The 19,209-nt window shown below is 50.6% G+C and overlaps 2 protein-coding genes across 6 annotated transcripts in view; one reads left to right on the top strand and one right to left on the bottom strand.

Annotated features, from left to right (window-relative positions):
• Positions 1 to 25: 25 nt before the first annotated feature.
• Positions 26 to 14,947, top strand: GGA3 (golgi associated, gamma adaptin ear containing, ARF binding protein 3). Of its 3 annotated transcripts, XM_069482832.1 has the most exons (17): positions 26 to 69; positions 5,792 to 5,876; positions 6,007 to 6,082; positions 7,551 to 7,649; positions 8,367 to 8,490; positions 8,782 to 8,885; positions 9,008 to 9,088; positions 9,429 to 9,566; positions 10,110 to 10,191; positions 10,293 to 10,409; positions 10,738 to 10,983; positions 11,349 to 11,419; positions 11,747 to 12,054; positions 12,272 to 12,489; positions 12,767 to 12,936; positions 13,058 to 13,168; positions 13,429 to 14,947. In XM_069482832.1, the coding sequence occupies exons 1-17, from the start codon at positions 30 to 32 to the stop codon at positions 13,537 to 13,539; spliced, it is 2,181 nt and encodes a 726-aa protein (XP_069338933.1). In that variant the 5' UTR covers positions 26 to 29; the 3' UTR covers positions 13,540 to 14,947. The 3 variants fall into 3 exon arrangements, with proteins under 3 accessions (XP_069338933.1, XP_069338935.1, XP_069338936.1); XM_069482834.1 differs by lacking the exon at positions 7,551 to 7,649; XM_069482835.1 differs by lacking the exons at positions 13,058 to 13,168; positions 13,429 to 14,947 and having other exon boundaries at positions 12,832 to 12,927.
• Positions 14,948 to 15,653: 706 nt separating this feature from the next.
• The window catches only part of NUP85 (nucleoporin 85), a 31,172-nt gene continuing 27,616 nt past the window's right edge, over positions 15,654 to 19,209 (bottom strand). The window contains exons 14-18 of one of the 3 annotated variants that reach the window (XM_069481703.1): positions 18,492 to 18,609; positions 18,293 to 18,393; positions 16,733 to 16,884; positions 16,227 to 16,328; positions 15,654 to 15,856 (exon numbers count right to left, since the gene is read on the bottom strand). In XM_069481703.1, the coding sequence (XP_069337804.1) occupies positions 15,755 to 15,856; positions 16,227 to 16,328; positions 16,733 to 16,884; positions 18,293 to 18,393; positions 18,492 to 18,609 (575 nt within the window). In that variant the 3' untranslated portion in view covers positions 15,654 to 15,754. The remainder of the gene's footprint in view (positions 15,857 to 16,226; positions 16,329 to 16,732; positions 16,885 to 18,292; positions 18,394 to 18,491; positions 18,610 to 19,209) is intronic. The other 2 variants (XM_069481702.1, XM_069481704.1) reach the window with 2 other exon arrangements.

Below are 19,209 nucleotides of genomic sequence, written 5' to 3'. Positions count from 1 at the left end.
GCCGCAGGGCCGGCCCGGGCGGCTGCAATATGGCGGAGGCGGAAGGGGAGAGCCTAGAATCTTGGCTGAGTGAGTATCCGCGGCCGCTTCTGTCTGCCCTCGAACCGCCCCCCTCCTCACCCCCACGTCCCTCCCCGGGCTCTGCGGCGGCGCCGCCTGGCAGCCCGCGCCTGAGCTCGCCTCCGCCGCGAGCGTCCGCGATCACGCTCCTTCCGGAGCTGGGCGCCCTGGCTCCAGCCGGGCCCGAGCTCCCGCGCGCGGCGGCGTGAACTCGGGGTCCTGTCGGACCCTCGCAGGTTCGGGGGAAGTGACAGCCAAGTTCTTCGGGCTGACATGCACTTGCGCTTTGGGGAGACTGTGGGGGCCGCGCCCGGCGGTGACTCCGGGACCCCTGCGCCCCAATCCCTGAAGAAGGGAAGAGCTCTGGATTTGGGCTGAAGCTGCGGTAGTGGTGGGTGCTGTCGACGGTGTTCACACGCCTGGCAGCTTCGGAATTGTGACTATGTATTGGAAGTGAGCGCTTTGCTCAGGCAAAATGCTTGAAGTGAGAATGATTTTCCAAAGACAGCGACGATAGAGCACAGAGCTCTACCTTCTTTCTGCAGTGACCAACCATGGTTATGTCGGTGTTGGAGACCCTCTTCTCTCTCTCTCTCTCTCTCTCTCTCTCTCTCGCACACACGCTTGAATATCTTAACGAGTCCATTGATAACCTACTCTGAGTAAAGCTGAGGAGCACGGGCTGAAGCCGTGTAGAGGCATAATTGTGTAATTGCTAATTCACATTGCTACGAAGGAAATACTGGGTTAACCTTGTTAGCGGGTAGTATTCTGCTGAGGAGTTAGTAAGCGAGGCTTCCTGAACAAGACCTTCTGGAGACCTCTTTGAAGTAAGAAATTGGGTGATAAGGCAGATAAGATGCCTAGGTAGTACCTTGTGCTGGGGTCTTTTATTTAGTAGGCCTTTTGGGCCCTGGGAGGTGAGGGCTGTTTTCCTTCAGTTAATCAGGAGGTTGAACATGGGTTTAAAGGGGAGCACATCCCAAAAGGGAGAGCAGTTGATGGCAGGTCATAAAGCCTTCTGTATATATGGAACTGTTCTCCAAGGAGCTCAAAGTACTCTGCAGACATTCATTAAATGCGTTACCAAGTATCCTAGCAAAGCAGGTACTACTGTCACAATTTCATAAAAAGAGGACAGCCTGATTCCAGTCAAATCACTTGCCCAGAACCACCCAATTGTATATAAGCACAGTGGAATTAGTTTGATTTGCAGATATTAAAGGGGGATATTAGAACAACTTTAGTGACCTAAGCTGAGTTTAATAGGCTGTATTTAGAGTTATGGTTTGAAATAGGAGATGGACACACCTGTTTTTGAGGAAGTGTGGAGAAGGTGAGTGGGGAGTGGGATGGTATCTGTAGAGCTGAGACTGGCCTTTGACCTTTTCCCTTAGTTAGAGTTCCATTGGGGCAGTGTTTGTTTGTTTGTTTTGAGACAGAGTCTCACTCTGTTGTCCGGGCTAGAGTGAGTGCCGTGGCGTCAGCCTGGCTCACAGCAACCTCAAACTCCTGAGCTCAAGCGATCCTCCTGCCTCAGCCTCCCGAGTAGCTGGAACTACAGGCATGCGCCACCATGCCCGGCTAATTTTTTCTCTATATATTTTTAGTTGTCCATATAATTTCTTTCTATTTTTAGTAGAGACGGGGTCTCGCTCTTGCTCAGGCTGGTCTCGAACTCCTGAGCTCAAACAATCCTCCCGCCTCGGCCTCCCAGAGTGCTAGGATTACAGGCATGAGCCACGGCGCCCGGCCTGGGGCAGTGTTAAGAGTTCTTCCATCCTTACCTTCTGTTTACCTTCACAGTTCTAATGACATAATGGTGTAAACTGTACCAATTGAATGAACCAGCGCTTGGGGGTTCAGCACCATCTTAGTTAAGGTCTTTGTTATCCCATGGTTTACCTGAATTATTGCAGAAGCCTCTGCTTGGTTCAGAGTCTCAGGTCTCTTCCTTCCTCTCCCTAGTCTGTTCTTCATTCCGCTCCCAGAAGAGCACTTCTGTTTAGGCAAGTCATTCCACTGCTGCCAAACCGACTGCCACCCCTGTAATGTGGCCTTGGTTATTCTCTGCCTTTTTTTGTGTGTGGCTTCCTGATAACTTGGCCCACCAACACATACTGCTCTCCTTACCTGGAGGCTCTGCTCCCCTTTGCTCAACTGAATGCTTCAAAAACGATCTCCTTCCCCACAGACCATCTCTTGATGACTTCAGCCTTCTCTAAAGTCCTACCACAGTCAATTTAAGGAGTACCTGCTATGTCAGGTGTTACGGGAATTAGGAAGTTCAAGCAGTCTTTGCCTTTAGTTGGATGGAGGTGATGGTGGAGTGGATAAAGCATTCTTAAATAAATAAAGATACAAGGCAAGCTAGGTGTGGTGGTGCGTGCCTGTAGTCCCAGCTACTCAGGAGGCTGAGGCAAGAGGATTGCTTGAGTCCAGGAGTTGGAAGCTGCAGTGAGCTATGATCATGCCACTGTACCCCAGCCTGGGCGACAGAGCAAAACCCCATCTTCTTTTTTTTTTTTTTTTTCCTTTGAGACAGAGTCTCGCTCTGTTGCGCGGGCTAGAATGCAGTGGTGTCATCATAGCTCGCTGCAGCTTCAAACTCCTGGGCTCAAGCGATCCTCCTGCCTTCGCCTCTTGGGTAGCTAGGACTACAGGGTGTGCCACCACGCCCAGCTAATTTTTCTATTTTTTTTAGTAGAGACGGAGTCTCCCTCTTGTTCAGGCTGGTCTTAAACTCCTGAGCTCAAGAGATTTTCCTGCCTTGGCTTCCCAGAGTGCTAGGATTACAGGCATGGGCTGCTGCACCTGGCCAAGACTCCATTTCTTAAAAAAACAAAAGATACAAGGCAGGAGCCATAAGTGTTAAAATATAGTCTCTTTAGGAAATTAGGGATAAGGGGAATAGAAGATGATTAAACTTGGAGAGGACATTCCAGCTAGGCATTAAAGAATGGGAAAAATTGGCAAAGAAAATATTAGATGCTGATGTGGAGACAGCAAACCTGTTTGAGGCATACAGTAACAGAGGTGTTTGGCTGGTTCAGGCAGGCAGTTCCTGTAGGGGTGTGGTGGGAGATAAAGTTCGGAATTTAGGACAAAATTCTGGCAAATCTTGAATTCCAGCACAAGTTAAATTTCTATGGTTATTGTGTCCTCATTCCTCCTGTACCTGGTGAAATTGGTGTTTTAGAAGGATTGATAAAGGGCTTTACATAGGATGGGTTAGAACAGAAGTTCTGGAAGCCAGTGAGAAATATATGGTGGGGTTAGGGCAGGGATAAGAAAGGAAAGGACTGAAGGTAATGGGTGAGGAGAGGGAAGGAAGAGTCAACGGTGGGAGTTCTAACCTAGGTGTCTGTGGTGGGGGCATCGTTTATAGAAACAGGAAAGTCAGGAAGGAAAGCGATGAGTTCATTTTTGCACTCATTTCTGTACCCAGTTAGCACTTACATACTGTCTTGTTTTTTGCACTGATTTTTTTCCCTCGTGTTGAACCAGATAAGCACAGCCTCCTCAAAGGTAGAATCTGCGTCTTGTACATTTTCTGTAGTCTGTCCAGGGTCTGGCATGCTGTTTGCTTCATTGTCTATGGGTGCCTAACAAAGACTTGGTGATTGGCTAGGTTTCTCTTTTGATTCAGGACCCTACCTTTGAAAGCTGACCCTTTCCAGCCCATGTTCTTGCCTCTGCTCTTTTGTATGTCATTTGCTACATAGATTTTGTCTTCTGTGGAATATCTGAGCCATGTTGGGTTGGGGTAGCCAATGTTGCTCTTTCCATCCTTACATACCATTTTAAAGTCCCATGAGCGTCTAGGATAGTGATGGAATTCAGCTGAAAATGAGAGCAAGAAAAGAAATCTAGAGGGACAGAAACAGAAGAGAATGAGGCTTTCAACAGAGACCTGAAAATAGACAAAAACCATGAGTCAGAGCAGAACCCAGGGGGTGGTTCTCGAAGACAGGGGCTGCAGGGGAGGCTCTGGTGTCACCTCTGTTCCAGGTGAAAGAGAATGTCGAGTGGGTGGAAGGTTGCGTGCATCTGCTGCGGGAAGCAGTGGGCAGATGGAGAGATCGAATCACCTAGAATTATTCCCAGAGGTTTTTTCCCATTCCTGTGGGTGGTCTGCTTTCTGAGCTGGCTGGAGAACTGGAGGAGATACTCAGAAACGGGGGCTTTTTGTGCCCCTGTGTAGGCAAGGAGCTCCCTGCAGATTTGCATTAGAAAAGTCTATCCAGGTGAAAGAAAGTGGGATTCTAGAGAAATGAACACAAGTGAAAAGTGGGCGGGAGTGTTCTTGGAAGTGCAAATACTGCAGGAACCTCTAACAGGTCTGTGAAGAGTGTGATGTGTGGTGAATGCCCATTGCTGGGGGGGCGGGGCGCAGGGTTCCACATTTTACTCTGTATTTGGAAGATGCTTTTCCTGTTGTGAACAGTAGAAGTGAGTGGGCTAATATCTGTCCTATAACGAGGTATATCACTGCTCTTAAAATAATAGCATTGGGGGGTGGGTATGGCACTTCAGACCATCTTATTTTTGTATCCTGCAGCCTTTTGGTGTCATGTGAGAACTTTAAGCATCTCAAATGATAAGGACTAGTAACAAAGCCACACTAATGCCTGTGCAGACCTCAGACATGGTGGAAGAGACTCAGGGTTTCTCTGGAAGGTGATAGCTAGTGGGTCGCTGTGGCAATCAATGCAGGATTGCCAGACATTTCTTTCCATATGGCCACCTTTGATTAAATTAATCTCCCCTCCCTTCAAGTTTGCCATTTTGAAGTGCTTGCTAATTCTCTTTCAGGATTGAGGACAGACCTTTTCCTCTGAATATGAACCTAAAGTATTAGAATCTTCCCCTTGCAGCCAGAGCAGAAAGGCTAGCTACCGGGCAGCCCCAGCCCTGACCTGGGAAGCAGTACGCACTGGGTGAGGTGGGCCTTCCCTCTGCTTGGGGGAGGTGTCCGCTCAGAGCCCTGGAGCCCTGTTCCCAGTGAAGGGGCTGGAGTCCCTGATAGGATTTGGTCCTCCAGCTGGTGATTTTTAAAATTAAGAAAACACCCACAATCATGAGAAATCAGAATTAGCATCCCTCAGAAGGGGCTCTGACATTCTGCTTTTGCTCCTTATGGAAATCTGCGTAAGGAGCATGGGTGTTTTAAAGGATCTGCGTGTTCAGCCTTCCATTTGTCTTCTCAACCTGAAGCCCTAAATTTAGCAAACAGCTTGAGAGTGCTTTCTGGAAGAGACAGACTCCGGAACTGAATCAGAGAAGGGAGCCCATTTAGCCACTCTCAGCTGGGCTATCCTCTGTAACCACAGGTTCTGTAGATAACAGGGAGGGGGAGCCCAAACCAAATATTAGAGAACTTTGCATTCAGTGCCTGGAATTTTTTTTTCTTTGAGATGGAGTCTCGCTGTGTCACCCAGAGTGGAATGCAGTGGCCTCATCATCTCTAAGCTGCATGAGGTCGAGAATTTGTTTTCTTTTACATTTTTTATTTTTAAAATACTAGACAGAAAGCAGTATTTGTTTTTGACTGCTGCCTGATTGAACTATTGGGGCTTCTCTATTAGAGAATAAATTTGGAAGCAAAATTTTACTGCCTAAAAATTGTGAAGAAGAGAGGAGAGGGAGAAAAAAAAAATTGTGAAGAAAACGTCTGTTGCATCCTCCTTGCTCTTCATAACAATTGTCCTTTTCTTTGCTCTACCCCAAGATAAAGCCACCAATCCTTCCAACCGCCAGGAGGACTGGGAATACATAATTGGCTTCTGTGATCAGATCAACAAAGAGCTTGAAGGGTAAGTCTCAATGCTCTTAACTGGGCAGGTGAGAGAGGGCTGACTAGGAAAGTCAAAAACTGGCCAAAGCGGGGCTAGCCAGATGGCCCCAGGGCCATCGTACTGAAACTGTGGTCTGCTTGTCCCCCAGGCCACAGATCGCTGTCCGACTGTTGGCCCACAAGATCCAGTCTCCACAGGAATGGGAGGCGGTCCAGGCCCTGACGGTAGGTTCTCTAGAGATGCGAGCAGTGGCACTTCACCTGTCCAGACCCTTCCTTACGTATCCACTGGGGTCTCGGTGGTTCTCAGGGCCCATGCCCAAAAGCTAGCAGAACGTCCTTCATACAAACTATAGCTAGAACGTGTCCAGTCAGCCATTCCACACATGTGCACGGTGCCCAGCACTGGGGCTTCGAAGGTGACTGCGGTGCTTTCCCTGCCAGCATGGCCACGTGGTCAGCGTGAGAGGCAGAGGTGCGGAGGCGGGGAGCCCACAGGCAGGGGCCCTAAGCCCAGCATGGGGCTTAGAGAAGGCTTCTTGAAGAGATGCTCACATTTTCTCTGTGGTAGAAGTTCAAAAATGAAAAAACGATGCCCACAGAGCTGTCCTGACAGTTAAGTAGGCCGGCTGCAGAAAAGGGAAGTGAGTACCATTTGTTGTGTAGTTAAATATAATGCCGGTTATTAGTGAAGTATTGAGCTGCTGGGTGAGGCCACAGGGCAGATCTTAGAGTTCATTCAGACTGAGGGAGTTGAACACATGAAGCCGTATGTGGCGCTCAGGTGCCTCCAGGCTCCCTAGACCAGAGAGCAGCGGAGTTCTGAGGAATCGAGGCTTCTGCCCTGCCTACATCTGAGTCCTGGAGAGATAGAAGACAGGAAATGGCACTCAGCACATGCATCTCTCTCATGTTTGCTGTAGAGCTTAGACCTTAAAACAGTGATTCTTAACAATCAGGGATTTTGCCCCCCAGGGGACGTTTTGCAGTGTCTTAGTTGTCACACATCAGGGTGGGAGTGTTCCTGACATCTAGCAGGGGACTGCCTGGCATCTTGTCCCTCTCTGAGTGCCACTAGATGTTCAACATTCTGTAATGCACAGGACACACCCACAACAAAGAATGACTGCCCCAAAATGTCAGCCAGGCCGTAGTTGAGAAACCCTGCTTTAAAAAAACAGAAGCCAAGAAAGGGAGCTCGGGTGGCGCGCCCGTCATTATGAACTGTGTGGAAGCCAGGGCCATGGGTGGCACAGGGAAGCATGTTAGGGACATAAAAAGGAGGATAGAGGAGGTGTGCTGTCATCTAGACTGACGATAACAAGATTTAAACATTCTCTCCCCCTAATGTCAGTCAGCTTGTAGAAAGGGCCCTGAGTCAGAGAGATTGTCTCTGGACCTCAGTTTCGCCATCTGTAAAATAGGAGGTCAGAGCCTTTAAGGAAGGCACCTCCCAGGACTGGCATCCAGGCTGTCTTGGTGTCTGGGTCTCAGGGTTTCTTACTGTAACCCCGGCATGCCTTCCCCAGCAGAGGCTTGCAGTTGTGTGAGCCAGCCGCTTAACCTGCGCTGCTCCCCAGGGTGGAGGGCCGTGCAGGCTGCTTTCCATAGTGGGTTCCTCCATCTGGGGCATTTATTTAGCACTGCTGGGTGTCACGTGCGTCTCACTGAGCCCCTCTCTGTGTGGCTGCAGGTGCTGGAGGCGTGTATGAAGAACTGTGGGAGGAGATTTCATAATGAAGTGGGAAAGTTCCGTTTTTTGAATGAGTTAATCAAAGTCGTCTCTCCAAAGGTCAGTCACTGCCAGTTTCCTTGCTTCTAGGGACTTCTCAGGTGTTCCTCCCCAACTCCCATCTTAATGGCTTTCACTGCCTAACCACATCGCCGTAGAGCTGAGATGCTCTGTGTCTTGCCCTTAGAGAGTGAGGCCCTGGAGGTGGTGGGGTCCAAATAGACCACATGGGCAGGCAGCCTATATGTGACAGGTGATGCGACAGTAGCTGTGCAAGTGCCTGGGGTGGGGGCCTGAGTAGCTCCTAGCATACAGCAATTGTGGATTTTTTTTTTTGCCTCTCTTATGTGGATATGAGGAGCTGGGCTCCCTCATCACTCAGCTGTTCAGCCGGCCAGGTTCTATTGCATGCCAGCATTGCGTGGCTCTGGGTACTCACTTAAAGCAGAAGGAACTTTTTTTTCATGCTAAAGACATACTCGTGAACTCCTTCAAGATTAAATGCAGTTGTGGTTTGGCAGCTTGTGCACGGAAATGTAGTGACGGGCTCCTGGCCCCCTGCCTAACCACAGACCATCCAGATGGACACAGCCAGGCCACAGGGAGGTCCCTCCCTTCCCCTGCTCTATCTCACACACACTTTAACACCTGCTGATGTTGAATAGGCTGGAGGCCTGTAACTAACAGGCAACTGTGTCATTGCTGGGAGGGGGCGTGCCTTACACTTTGCCTCCAAACTGTAGTCACTAGGTTCTCTCATTTCGTTTTACTGCTTAGTACCTGGGGGACAGGGTGTCTGAGAAAGTGAAGACCAAGGTTATCGAGCTGCTTTATAGCTGGACTATGGCCCTGCCGGAAGAAGCAAAGATCAAAGATGCCTACCATATGTTGAAGAGACAGGGTACGTGTCTACCTTCCCTCAGTTTGAAGGCAGCCCTTGAAGGCCGGCCAAGGCAAGGAAGAGATGGGAATTATTTGGTGTCCCCAGACTCCTTTGCTCCTTAAGAGAATGGCATTTGTCCCCAGGGCAGAGCTCAGCAGGGTCTCAATGGGATGAGGTGTGAGCAGCCTGCCCTGTGCCCTGCACCCTCTTGCAGGTCTTGATCACAGGGATGTGGCCCTTGGTGTATGAGCAGGGGTGATGAGGTGACCACAGCCTGAGCACTCGCTCTGCCCCCATGTGCCCTTTCAGGCATAGTGCAGTCTGACCCACCAATCCCTGTGGACAGGACGCTGATCCCCTCTCCACCACCTCGTCCCAAAAACCCTGTTTTTGATGATGAGGAGAAATCCAAGGTAAAGTACATCCAGGCCTGGGGTTTTTTCAGATTTGAGGTGGCAGCAGCAGGGGAAGATGGTTTTGCTTTGTGCTACGGGGGAGCAGGTGTGCTACCTTTACCTTTGATGTCCTCTTCCAGCTTTTAGCCAAGCTGCTGAAAAGCAAAAACCCGGATGACTTGCAAGAGGCCAACAAGCTGATCAAGTCCATGGTGAAGGAAGTGAGTGGGCCCTGCTCCTTTGGATATGGGGTGGAGGAGTCATGCACACAGGGCAGAAGCCACTTCTTCCCTGGATATCGGGCCTCTTTTGTTCCCCCTGCTGCCAGCCCTTACCTGGGGAAGCTGAGACTGGGAGGAGGAGCACTGTGGCTTCTGGAAGAGCATAGAAGGGAGGAGCACAGGAGGGTTAGGGAGGGTGTTGCTGTGAAAGGACTATAGATTGGGTCCCAGGAACCACGCCCCTGTGCTTATGTTGTGGGATAAGGTGTGGCCCTCGCCTGGTGGGAGTGGGAAGACGAACTGTTGAGCTCTCTTTCTCCTGATCCTCGCTGATGGGCAGGACGAGGCGCGGATCCAGAAGGTGACCAAGCGTCTGCACACATTAGAGGAGGTCAACAACAACGTGAAACTGCTCAGCGAGATGCTGCTTCACTACAGCCGAGAGGACTCTTCAGAGGGAGATAAAGAGCTCATGAAGGTAGGCCCACCCTCAGGTGAAGAGCTGGCCTCACGGGGCTGCTCTGCAGGAACGTTCAGAACCAGCCCGTGCTGAGTACCTGCCTGTTGGCGACACTGGGCTACACGCTTGGCATTCGCAGCCTCAGTCATCTGCACAGTGGCCACAGAAATGGTGGCATCCCCATCTAACACCTGAACTTGCTAACTAACCCAGGATAGAAAGGCCAGGTATAAACCTGCTTGTGTGACTCCAGAGACTGTGCCCTCGCTGCTCACCCCTGCTGTGCACCTTTCCTTACTGCCTCAGGGGCATCCCTGTGACCCCGATGCTGATGTGGTCCAGGTTGTGGTTGGGAGGATAGTTTGAGTTCTGAGGTACTTGCCTGCCTGGGAGATGGGAAGGGACTTACCATCTACACAGACGTGTGCTCTGGACTCAGTGCTGCCAGTAACTGACCATGGCACATTGAGGATCCTCTTTGTTTTCTGGTCACGAATGCCAGATCACATAACTCCGAGGGCCTCTGCAGTTGTGATTTTTTTATGTCTGGGTTTCTTTCAGGAATTGTTTGATAGGTGTGAGAACAAGAGAAAGACGTTATTTAAACTAGCCAGCGAGACAGAGGACAATGACAACAGTTTGGGTGAGTGAGGAGGACTGGTTGGCAAGGATGAGCCAGGAATTTGGCTGTGTTGGTGGGGAAGTTGTCATAGCCAGGTGTAAGGAGTCTGTTTTCTGTTCCAGGGGACATCCTGCAGGCCAGTGACAACCTCTCCCGGGTCATCAACTCTTATAAAACAATTATTGGAGGGCAGGTCATCAATGGTGAGGTGGCCACCTCAACCATGCCAGACTCTGAAGGTAAAATGTTCTGGTTCCTCATTCTGGACCCCTCCAGACCACCCCGACTCCCCACCACACCACCCCGACTCCCCACCACACAGCCAAGGGTGCAGCTGACCAGTGTGGCATTCCACAGGACCCGAGGGGTTCTCAACTGTTCCAAGTGCTCCCCCTGCCTCCTCCAGCTCCCTTTACAGTGTCCCCTGGCAGAAATGCCTTTGGATTGGGCCAGAGGCTGGAGCATCATCCGCTGTGCCCAGGGTCCTGCCTCCTACTGCGCAGCCACTGGAACAACCTGATTGTTGACCCTCTTTCTGTTGAAATCTCTTTCTGTTGACCCGTCTAGGGAACAATCACTCCAGTAACCAAGGCACTCTCATCGACCTTGCTGAGTTGGACACACTGAATAGTCCATCCTCTACGTCGGCTCCGGCACCCACTCCACCCTCCTCGGGCATCCCGATCCTCCCTCCTCCCCCCCAGACCTCGGGTCCTCCACGCAGCCGCTCGTCCAGCCAGGCCGAGGCCCCCCTGGGACCCAACAGCACAAACAACGCCCTCTCCTTGCTGGACGAGGAGCTGCTCTGCTTGGGTACATCCTAGAGGGGGCTGAAAGGTGTTTCTCCTGGTGGAGCCCTCAGAGAAAGAAGGGCCGGTGGCATCAGGAGGTAGCCCGAGGGTGTCCCAGTGTGCTTATCAGGGGTGGGCAAAGAGCCTTCAGTTCTAGGGAACAGCATCAGTCAAGGTCACCGACCCTTGAGGCCACCAGGGCAGTCTTACTAGTGGACTCCAGGGTGGGCTCTGTTCCCCTCTCCCTGAGAGGGCCCTCACATCTGTGTGTGAAGACTGGAGGGGACCTGTTGCCCTCATTGATATCACTTGTCCCCTAATCCTTCCTCAGCAAGGGCTGCCCCATCCCAGAGCCTTTTCTCATGGAGTTCCCTTCTCTGTTCTCAGGCCTCACTGACCCAGCCCCTAATGTTCCTCCCAAAGAGTCAGCTGGAAATAGCCAGTGGCATCTGTTCCAGGTAGGGGCACACTGATGATGGCATCACAAAAGTGTTTGAGGAACTTCACTTACCAGCCTCATCTCTCCTGACCGGTTCTTGGCTACAGTCAGCTGGGGCCCGGGCTGTCCCTACCCTCCAGAGTGCTGCCCAGCATGGCTGGGAGATGGGTTGATTGCCTCCAGGGGCTCTTCTCTGCCCTGTCCTTGGAGGGCTGCTGGTCCAGCAGGGTTGCACAGCTCCAATGCCCCTGGTGGAAGAGGGCCAGTGCCTGCAGGGCTACGTCCCTTGCCACCTGCAGCAGGCCCTCCCTGGCCTTTGCTTACCTGCTCTTTCCATTACCCACAGAGTGAACAGTCCAACCTGGACTTCTTCAGCCCCAAGCCGGGGCCTGCTGCCTGCAGCGCCTCAGAGGCTTCTCTGCTCCAGCCCTCGGCCCTCTCCTCAGGCAACTCCCAAGCTCCACTGCTGCCTCCCTTCCCAGCCCCTGTGGTCCCAGCCAGTGTTCCTGCCTCCAGTGTGGGTTCCTTCCTGTTCTGTACTGGACTGGCCCCAAAGGCTGAGCCTGCAGTCCCTGATCAGCATAGCTCGGCACTGGGTGATAGCACCCTGCACCACCTGGATGCCCTCGATCAGCTTCTGGAAGAGGCCAAAGTGTAATGAGTGGGAGAAGAGATGGGGTCGCTGAGGGCTGGGCATGGCAGAACCAGAGGTTGTGGGGAGAGGATCCCTTTTGGCCCTCTCAGTCAGGTGGGAAGCTGAGGGGGTGGGGAATGGGTAAGAGCTGTCTCTGGCATGGGAGGCCTTTGTGAAGGATTGGCCCAGCAGATCTGGCTTGCCTTCTGACTTGCCTTCTGTCTTCCTGCCTCCCAGGACATCAGGCTTGGTGAAACCTGCCTCCTGCTTTTCCTCTGGGGCTGCGGCCTCCCCTCTGATCCCCACCACCCCAGCCAGGCCTCTCCTGCCCTTCTCCACCGGGCCTGGCAGCCCTCTCTTCCAGCCACTGGCCTTCCAGCCTCAGGGCAGCCCTATGAAGGGGCCCCAGGTCTCCCTGGCCAGTGTCCACGTGCCCCTGGAATCGATCAAACCTAGTAGGTGTTAGAGGCTTGAAGTGGGAGGGAGGGGGGCCCAAAGCTGCAGTACTGTGGGGGCATGCAATGGGTGGGTCCTTGTGGGGATCCCTGAGAGTCAAGTGGGGATTGCTTGCCTGCTGTGTCGGCCTTTCCAGACTCTATGAGGGAGCGTTGTATTTATTGTGGCCAGGGAGCCCCTCCTCTCCCCACTTGTGGCTACAGCAGGTACCACCTGGGCTCTGTCGGGTATCTTTGGCTCTCTCTTCTCCCACATCCATGTGCCGACTTCTTGCAGGCAGTGCCCTTCCTGTGACAGCCTATGATAAAAATGGCTTCCGCATCCTCTTCCACTTTGCCAAGGAGTGTCCTCCAGGACGGCCTGATGTGCTGGTGGTGGTGGTATCCATGCTGAATACAGCTCCCTTGCCAGTCAAGAGCATCGTGCTGCAGGCTGCAGTGCCCAAGGTACTCCTTGCTCCCAGAGGGCAGCCATCAGACAGCAGTGTGTATCCAGAGAGATCAGATGGGCTTCTATCATGGGGCACCTGCTCCTCTCTTCAAATGAGCTTCTCCTCTCTATCTTTAGTCCATGAAAGTGAAACTGCAGCCACCCTCTGGGACAGAACTCTCTCCATTCAGCCCCATCCAGCCACCTGCAGCCATCACCCAGGTCATGTTGCTGGCCAATCCACTGAAGGTGAGCAGGGTAGAACCCAGGGGTCCCAGCTCCCCAGATTAGGACTTCAGGACCGATACCTCCCACCCTGAAGTGCTGTGACCTGCAGCATTAACACATCCCTTTGCTGCCCTGGGTTAAGTGGCTGAGTGTGGCTGGTGGTTGGTGGGAACAGGGATGATCCCTCCAACACAGAGAGGGCTGTGAGAGGGTAGCAGAGAAGAGGGCATTCTGCTGAGGGGCCACCTAGGTTGGATCTCACCTGCTGCCCTCTGTCACAGGAGAAGGTGCGGCTTCGGTATAGGCTGACCTTTGCCCTGGGGGAGCAGCTGAGCACGGAGGTGGGCGAGGTGGACCAGTTCCCTCCTGTGGAGCAGTGGGGGAACCTATGACCCCAGAGGACGCTGTGATCTCTACTTTGAAGCCCTGGCAGGCTGCCCTAAGACGGGAGTGCTCTGGTCCAGTCACTCTCCATGTCCTGATGACAGTGCTTATAGCTTTGACATGGAACAGGGGTCCTGGGCATGTCTGCTGGGAGCCAAGCTGCTGCTGTGATAACCACTCTTTTGGCCCCCTAAGAGGACCTGTTTTTATCTACCTGTGTGACTTGAAGTGGCCATATGCTGTCAGGGGTGGGGAGTGGCCCCTGACTTGACTACTGTCCCAGGAACATGGACCCCAGGCTTGGAGTAGGTTTTTGACTACTGTCCCAGGAACATGGACCCCAGGCTTGGAGTAGGTTTTTTCCTTTTTACTGGCATTCACTGAAGCCCTGGGTGGGGGAGGTCTCTGAGGAGAGAGTATCATCTCCCCCAACCCCCAACAAGAACCACACCGTCACACCCCACAGAGGTGCAGCCTGAGAGGCTGCAGGGCCCCCTGCCCCGCCCACCCGTTTCGATTCTGTGCTGCCCTCTCCAGGGAGGTGGGCCAAGCCCAGTGGCCCAAGATGGTGTTTGGGCCCAGAGTGAGAAATGGTACACTGGTGTCCTACCTTCTGTGGGCAGCAGCATCCTGGAACAGCCACTGAGTGATGAGTTGCACGCTTATCCCTGGCAGTGGCATGCTATGTCCTATGGACATCTCGGCAGGACATGGAACTCAGCCTAGCAGAAACAGAACTTGGCCTTCTGATAGCCTAAACTAGGGATAGGAAAGAAAATGAAGAGAACCAATATTTTCCCTTCTCCAAAAGCAGGTGAGCTTTCTGGGAAAAGCGTGCCTCCAACTGTGGGGCAGGCCATCCTACTCACTACCTCTTGCTTGGCATGAAATAAACTGCTGTCCTTCCCTTAGAATCTCTGAAGGGAAGGACAACTCCCGCGTCCTCCTGCTTTGGCCTCCTCCTCCCACCAGATGGCATGTGGTGTGGTTGGACACCGGAGGCCTCAGGGTCAAGCACGTTGCACTAGACATGTCCTAACGTGCTGCCCAGAAACCCTGTTCCCAGCTACCAAGGGGCACTGTCAGCAAGATGTTGGGTCTGGAGGTGATGAGATCAGAGCCATGCTTGAGCCAAGTCACCAGAGCCTGTGCTTCAACAGTACTTGGCCCCAGATAGCTTGTCCCAGCTGCTCTGACAGGTGGATGCAATCCTGGGCCAGGGATACCAGGCCTGACGAGGCAACAGGAAAGAGAACCACCACCTGCCACAGAAGCTGGGGAAGAGCACACAGCTCAGCTGGTCGGACATCTCTGGGAAAAGGGAGGTGGCACAAACCACATTCCCTGATCCCCGCACCCCTTGCAAGACTCCCTTTACTCTGGATCAAGAGGTCATCTCCCTTCCCCTCGCTGTCTTTGGCGAGCAGGTTTCACTGCTTCGTTAGGACAGGTAAAAAGTGAATCATTTTCACTACTTAAGAATAAATCCAAGAGCTTTCCAGAGACTGGCTTCTGCAGCCCTGGGAATGTCTGTGGGATTACTGTGTGGAAATGTACCTTTATAATAAGCTTTAGACATTAAAATTATTTATGAGTGTTACTCGTTACTATTGAAGTCACTGCTTTGTGGCAAACAGCTGTACTGGATATACCAACTCTGCTGCCCTTGTTTTGCTGCATGTTAAATAAAACCATTTTCACCCTACTTGGAATCCTAACATAGACAATCATTCACCCTGATGGAGAAGGTGGCACCTGTGAATTCCAAATGTATGTAAGTGGGTTATGCTATGCTGGAGTTGCCTAAGGTTTTTGTTAAAAGTACAAGTTCCTGAACACTTTTTTTTAAAAAAGCAGGTAACCAAAATGTCAACAGAATATTGAATGTTCCTGATGAATCTGAGGTCAGGCAAGCTTTCAGAAGCACAAACCACCAAGGACTCTTGTTCAAATTTACAATTATAGGGAGGAAGATGCTGCACTCATCATTCATAACTTCTGGGAGTCGCTTCTCTAAGGAGACATAGGAAGACAGTTTCAAGTCAAAGAGAACATGAAACAAGCATTTTCTTAACTTCTACTACCTCAGGTTCAGAGCAGACATAGATAACAACTCCCTGCCTGGACAATGGTCCATAAGAACTTACATTTGCAAAAGAGAATATTTATTTTAAAAACTCTATATATGTAGCCATACAGAGACACCACACTGAAGCAGCTCTCTCAGGAACCTTCCAGTGAGCCTTCTCTTATAATTGCCCCAGCCAGATTTCGTGCAAGGGCAAGTCTCAGCATTTCCACCTTGGTGGTCTCTATGTCATCATCCTGCAAAACAGAGAGAGCCAGCATGAGCCAGCAGGAAAGATTACTTCTTTAAAGTTCCCAAGGTTCTACCTGATCCAAAGGTAGAAAGGCATACAGAGAACATTTAATATTAAGTAGTAGCTTCCAGCAAGTAAAGGCCACTCTGAAGGGCAGGAAAGAAAAAAAACATAGGGATCAAAATACTAGAAATGCCCATTTTCTCCTAAAAGAAGTTGGTGTGTCAGTTACAGGTTAAGGGAGAACTAAGAGGCGTATGAGTCTGTAAGGAGCCAGTGTTTCTGGAAGAAAAGGGAGGGGAAGCCCAAGAGAGTGAGCCTTTTCCCATCTCTGTGCCTCCCATATGGAACCATCAACCAGAAGTTAAAATGACCTGGAGTTGCTGGGCATCAGGTTCTCCATGCTCTGGCCTTCCTGATGTCAAGTCCTCCAGACACCGCATCAGCTCATATGTCTGTTCTGCTGAAAAAATCACCTAGAGGAGAGAGGCTGCTTTGCTTAGCTGCTCCCCAGCAAAGGCCTGCACTGGTTGGAGCACAGGCCCAAGTTCAGAGAAGTTCTTCCTTCTGTGCCCTTCCGAAGAATGTGCTTTATACATCCTGGGAGGATGAAGCAGCTTCTAATTCTCACTTCTGGCCCTTCTAGTCAGGGCCCTGGGGTGAGTATAGTTGGGAAACAGCTGCTTCATTTCAAAGTAAATGGTTTTCTTGTGTGAACATGGGATTTACAGAGGGGTTACTATGGAGGACTACAGGCACATGCACATACACACAGAACTACCTGGGAGAAAACACGTGCACACCTGCAATAGCTACAGAACTAAGCACTGTTGGGACTCCAAAAGGTAGAGAAGATATTCACCGCTGGCTCAACCTTTACCTGTTTCTGTTCCAAAAGGGGCAGGGCATCTGTTAGCAGTGTCATCCAGAAAGACCGAGGGGCAATCTGAGAAGTCATCAATGACAGGAGAAGAGAAGCGGCATCGACAAAACGCTTCTCCCCATATAATCGGTGGAACTCACGATACTTTCCTGTTAAGAAAGGAGAGCAAAAGGTCACCTCCACATTCTGTTAAATGGCTCAAGTGAAACCTAACAAAAGGTACCCTACAGAAGGCTGGGTGTGGTGGCTCATGTCTGTAATCCCAGTGCTTTGGGAGGTCAAGGTGGGAGGATGGCTTAAGCCCAGGAGTTTGAGACCAGCCTGGGCAACACAGTGAGATCCCGCCTCTACAAAAAAAAAAAAAAAGAAAGAAATTAGCCAGGACGGTGGCATGTGCCTATAGTCCCAGCTACGGGGAGGCTGAGGCAGGAGGATGCTTGAGCCCAAGAGTTTGAGGCTGCAGTGAGATATGACACCACTGCACTCTAGCCCAGGCAGAGTGGGACCTTGTCTCCAACAACAAAAAAAGAAGCACAAAGAAAGATGGAGGCACAAAAAAAAGAGACATGATAACTAAATTCTTGATCCTGGACATGACAGGACCTTACTGGGACAGCTGATGTAATCAGAATATGGATTGTGAATTAAATAATATTGTATCAATGACAGATCTCCTGATTTTGATAACTATTATTTTTAGGAAATACACACTGAAGTTTTTAAGGAGAAAGGGGAACAATATCTCCAACTTACTCTAAAATTGTTCCCAAAAGAATTGACTGACCAATTGAGGAAAGAATGATAAAACAAAGGAAGCAAAATATAAATAAAATCATCCCTCAATACACACAGGGCATTGGTTCCAGGATCCCTGTGGATACCAAAACCCAAGGATGCTCAAGTCTCTTAAATAAATGGGGTAGCCTTTGTATATTACCTATGCAGATCCTCCCATGTACTTTAAATCATTTCCAGATTACTCACAATACTTAATACCATATAAATGCTAAGTAAATAGCAGTTATACAAATAATGAGAAGGAAAAAAAGTCTAAAGCTGGGCATAATGGCACAAGACTGCAGTCGCAGCTACTTGGGAGGCTGAGGCAGGAGGACATTGAGCCCAGGAATTCAAGGCTATAGTGTGCACCATGATCAAGCCTGAGAATAGCCACGGTGATGGCTCTACTCTGTCTAGCCTGGCATCATCTCAAAAAGAAGTCCAGATGTTCAATGCAAATGCAGCCATCCATTCAGTTGGTTGAATCCACAGATATAGAACCCTCAGATATAAAGGGTCAAACGTAATTGGTGAATCGGAGTGAAACCAGTATATGGAAGCTCCTTATACTATTTTTGCAACATTTTTCTAAATTTGAAATTACTGGAAAATAAAATGTTATTAAAACTGCAGAGTGTGGCATATAGGGGTCTATGTAGTTTGGAATTTGGGTTTAACAGGAAGGAAAAACTTAGAGAAGTCTAGAATGATCCCTCTAATCTCTATTAACTGTTCACTTCTGCCCAAGGTCCAGGGGACAGAACCCAGAGAACTCACCCAGGAATGTCAGTCGGTCACTGAGCATCATGGCTGGCCCCAAGTTGTCAATGAGATCCAAATCAGAAAAACAGCCTCGCTCACAGTAATCCCTGAGGAACCTGCGGGCCAGGCCCAGAGGAGATCAGAGCAATAGTCCCAGGCCCACTTCCTCAACCTCCCAGACAAGCCCTGGAAAGCCAGCACCTGCTGAACCCACCTGTCTGACACAAGCGTGGCGAAGGCAGCATCTTTAGCACGGATGCTCCAAGAAAGGGCGGAACCCAGTCGATTGTTGCGGACAGCTTTCATGGCTAAGATCTTACAAATGCTGCGAACTTAGCAGGGGAAAAGAGAAAAGACAAACCCTTTCACCCCAAAAATCACCATTCCAGAGCCCTGCAAGGATAGAGAAGACTTTCCCACAGCCTCTCCATAGACTCTAAACACAGCTGGGTCAGCAGAACTAGAAACTCTGGGGTTTACAAGTGGCATTTGGGTTCTGCTAACAGTATAATGACCCACTACAGTGGGATTGGCTATATGACCAGATAGGATTTCAGGGGTGGCAAAAATGTTTTGTTTCTCCTCACATATCAGCTCCTCCATTACCTGTCCAGATATCTAAAACCCTATCTTCCTTTAGGTCTAGAACACCATGTTTTCAGAGATGGTCATAAACGTGTGACTGCCTCTGGGCAATCACAGCTCAGGTTTTTATCATGCAACAGTGAGGAAGAAAAGAATGGGCAGACTTGTCCATACTCGTTCCCCTCCCTGTGTTCTTCTGGAACCACCTCCAGCACCACTTCCCCACAGAGCCAGGCTTAGCTAGCAACACAATTCCCTTGGGACAAGGAAACTTGGCTCCGATTCCAGGCCTGACCTCGTGAAGAAAGTAGAGCGAGGAAGTGGTTCAGGGCCTTTTCTAAAAAGTA

The sequence above is a fragment of the Eulemur rufifrons genome, chromosome 9 (genome assembly GCF_041146395.1).
Source record: "Eulemur rufifrons isolate Redbay chromosome 9, OSU_ERuf_1, whole genome shotgun sequence".
NCBI lineage: Eukaryota > Metazoa > Chordata > Mammalia > Primates > Lemuridae > Eulemur > Eulemur rufifrons.
Note: the sequence above shows the minus strand (reverse complement) of the source record. Positions and strands in the feature narration are given on the sequence as shown.

Excerpts from the sequence above, each read along its gene's own strand:
- GGA3 (XM_069482832.1), top strand. The coding sequence starts at position 30 with ATGGCGGAGGCGGAAGGGGAGAGCCTAGAATCTTGGCTGA. Across the intron at positions 70-5,791 it reads GAGCCTAGAATCTTGGCTGA|ATAAAGCCACCAATCCTTCC; the intron begins GTGAGTATCCGC and ends CTCTACCCCAAG. Across the intron at positions 12,937-13,057 it reads TGCAGGCTGCAGTGCCCAAG|TCCATGAAAGTGAAACTGCA; the intron begins GTACTCCTTGCT and ends CTCTATCTTTAG.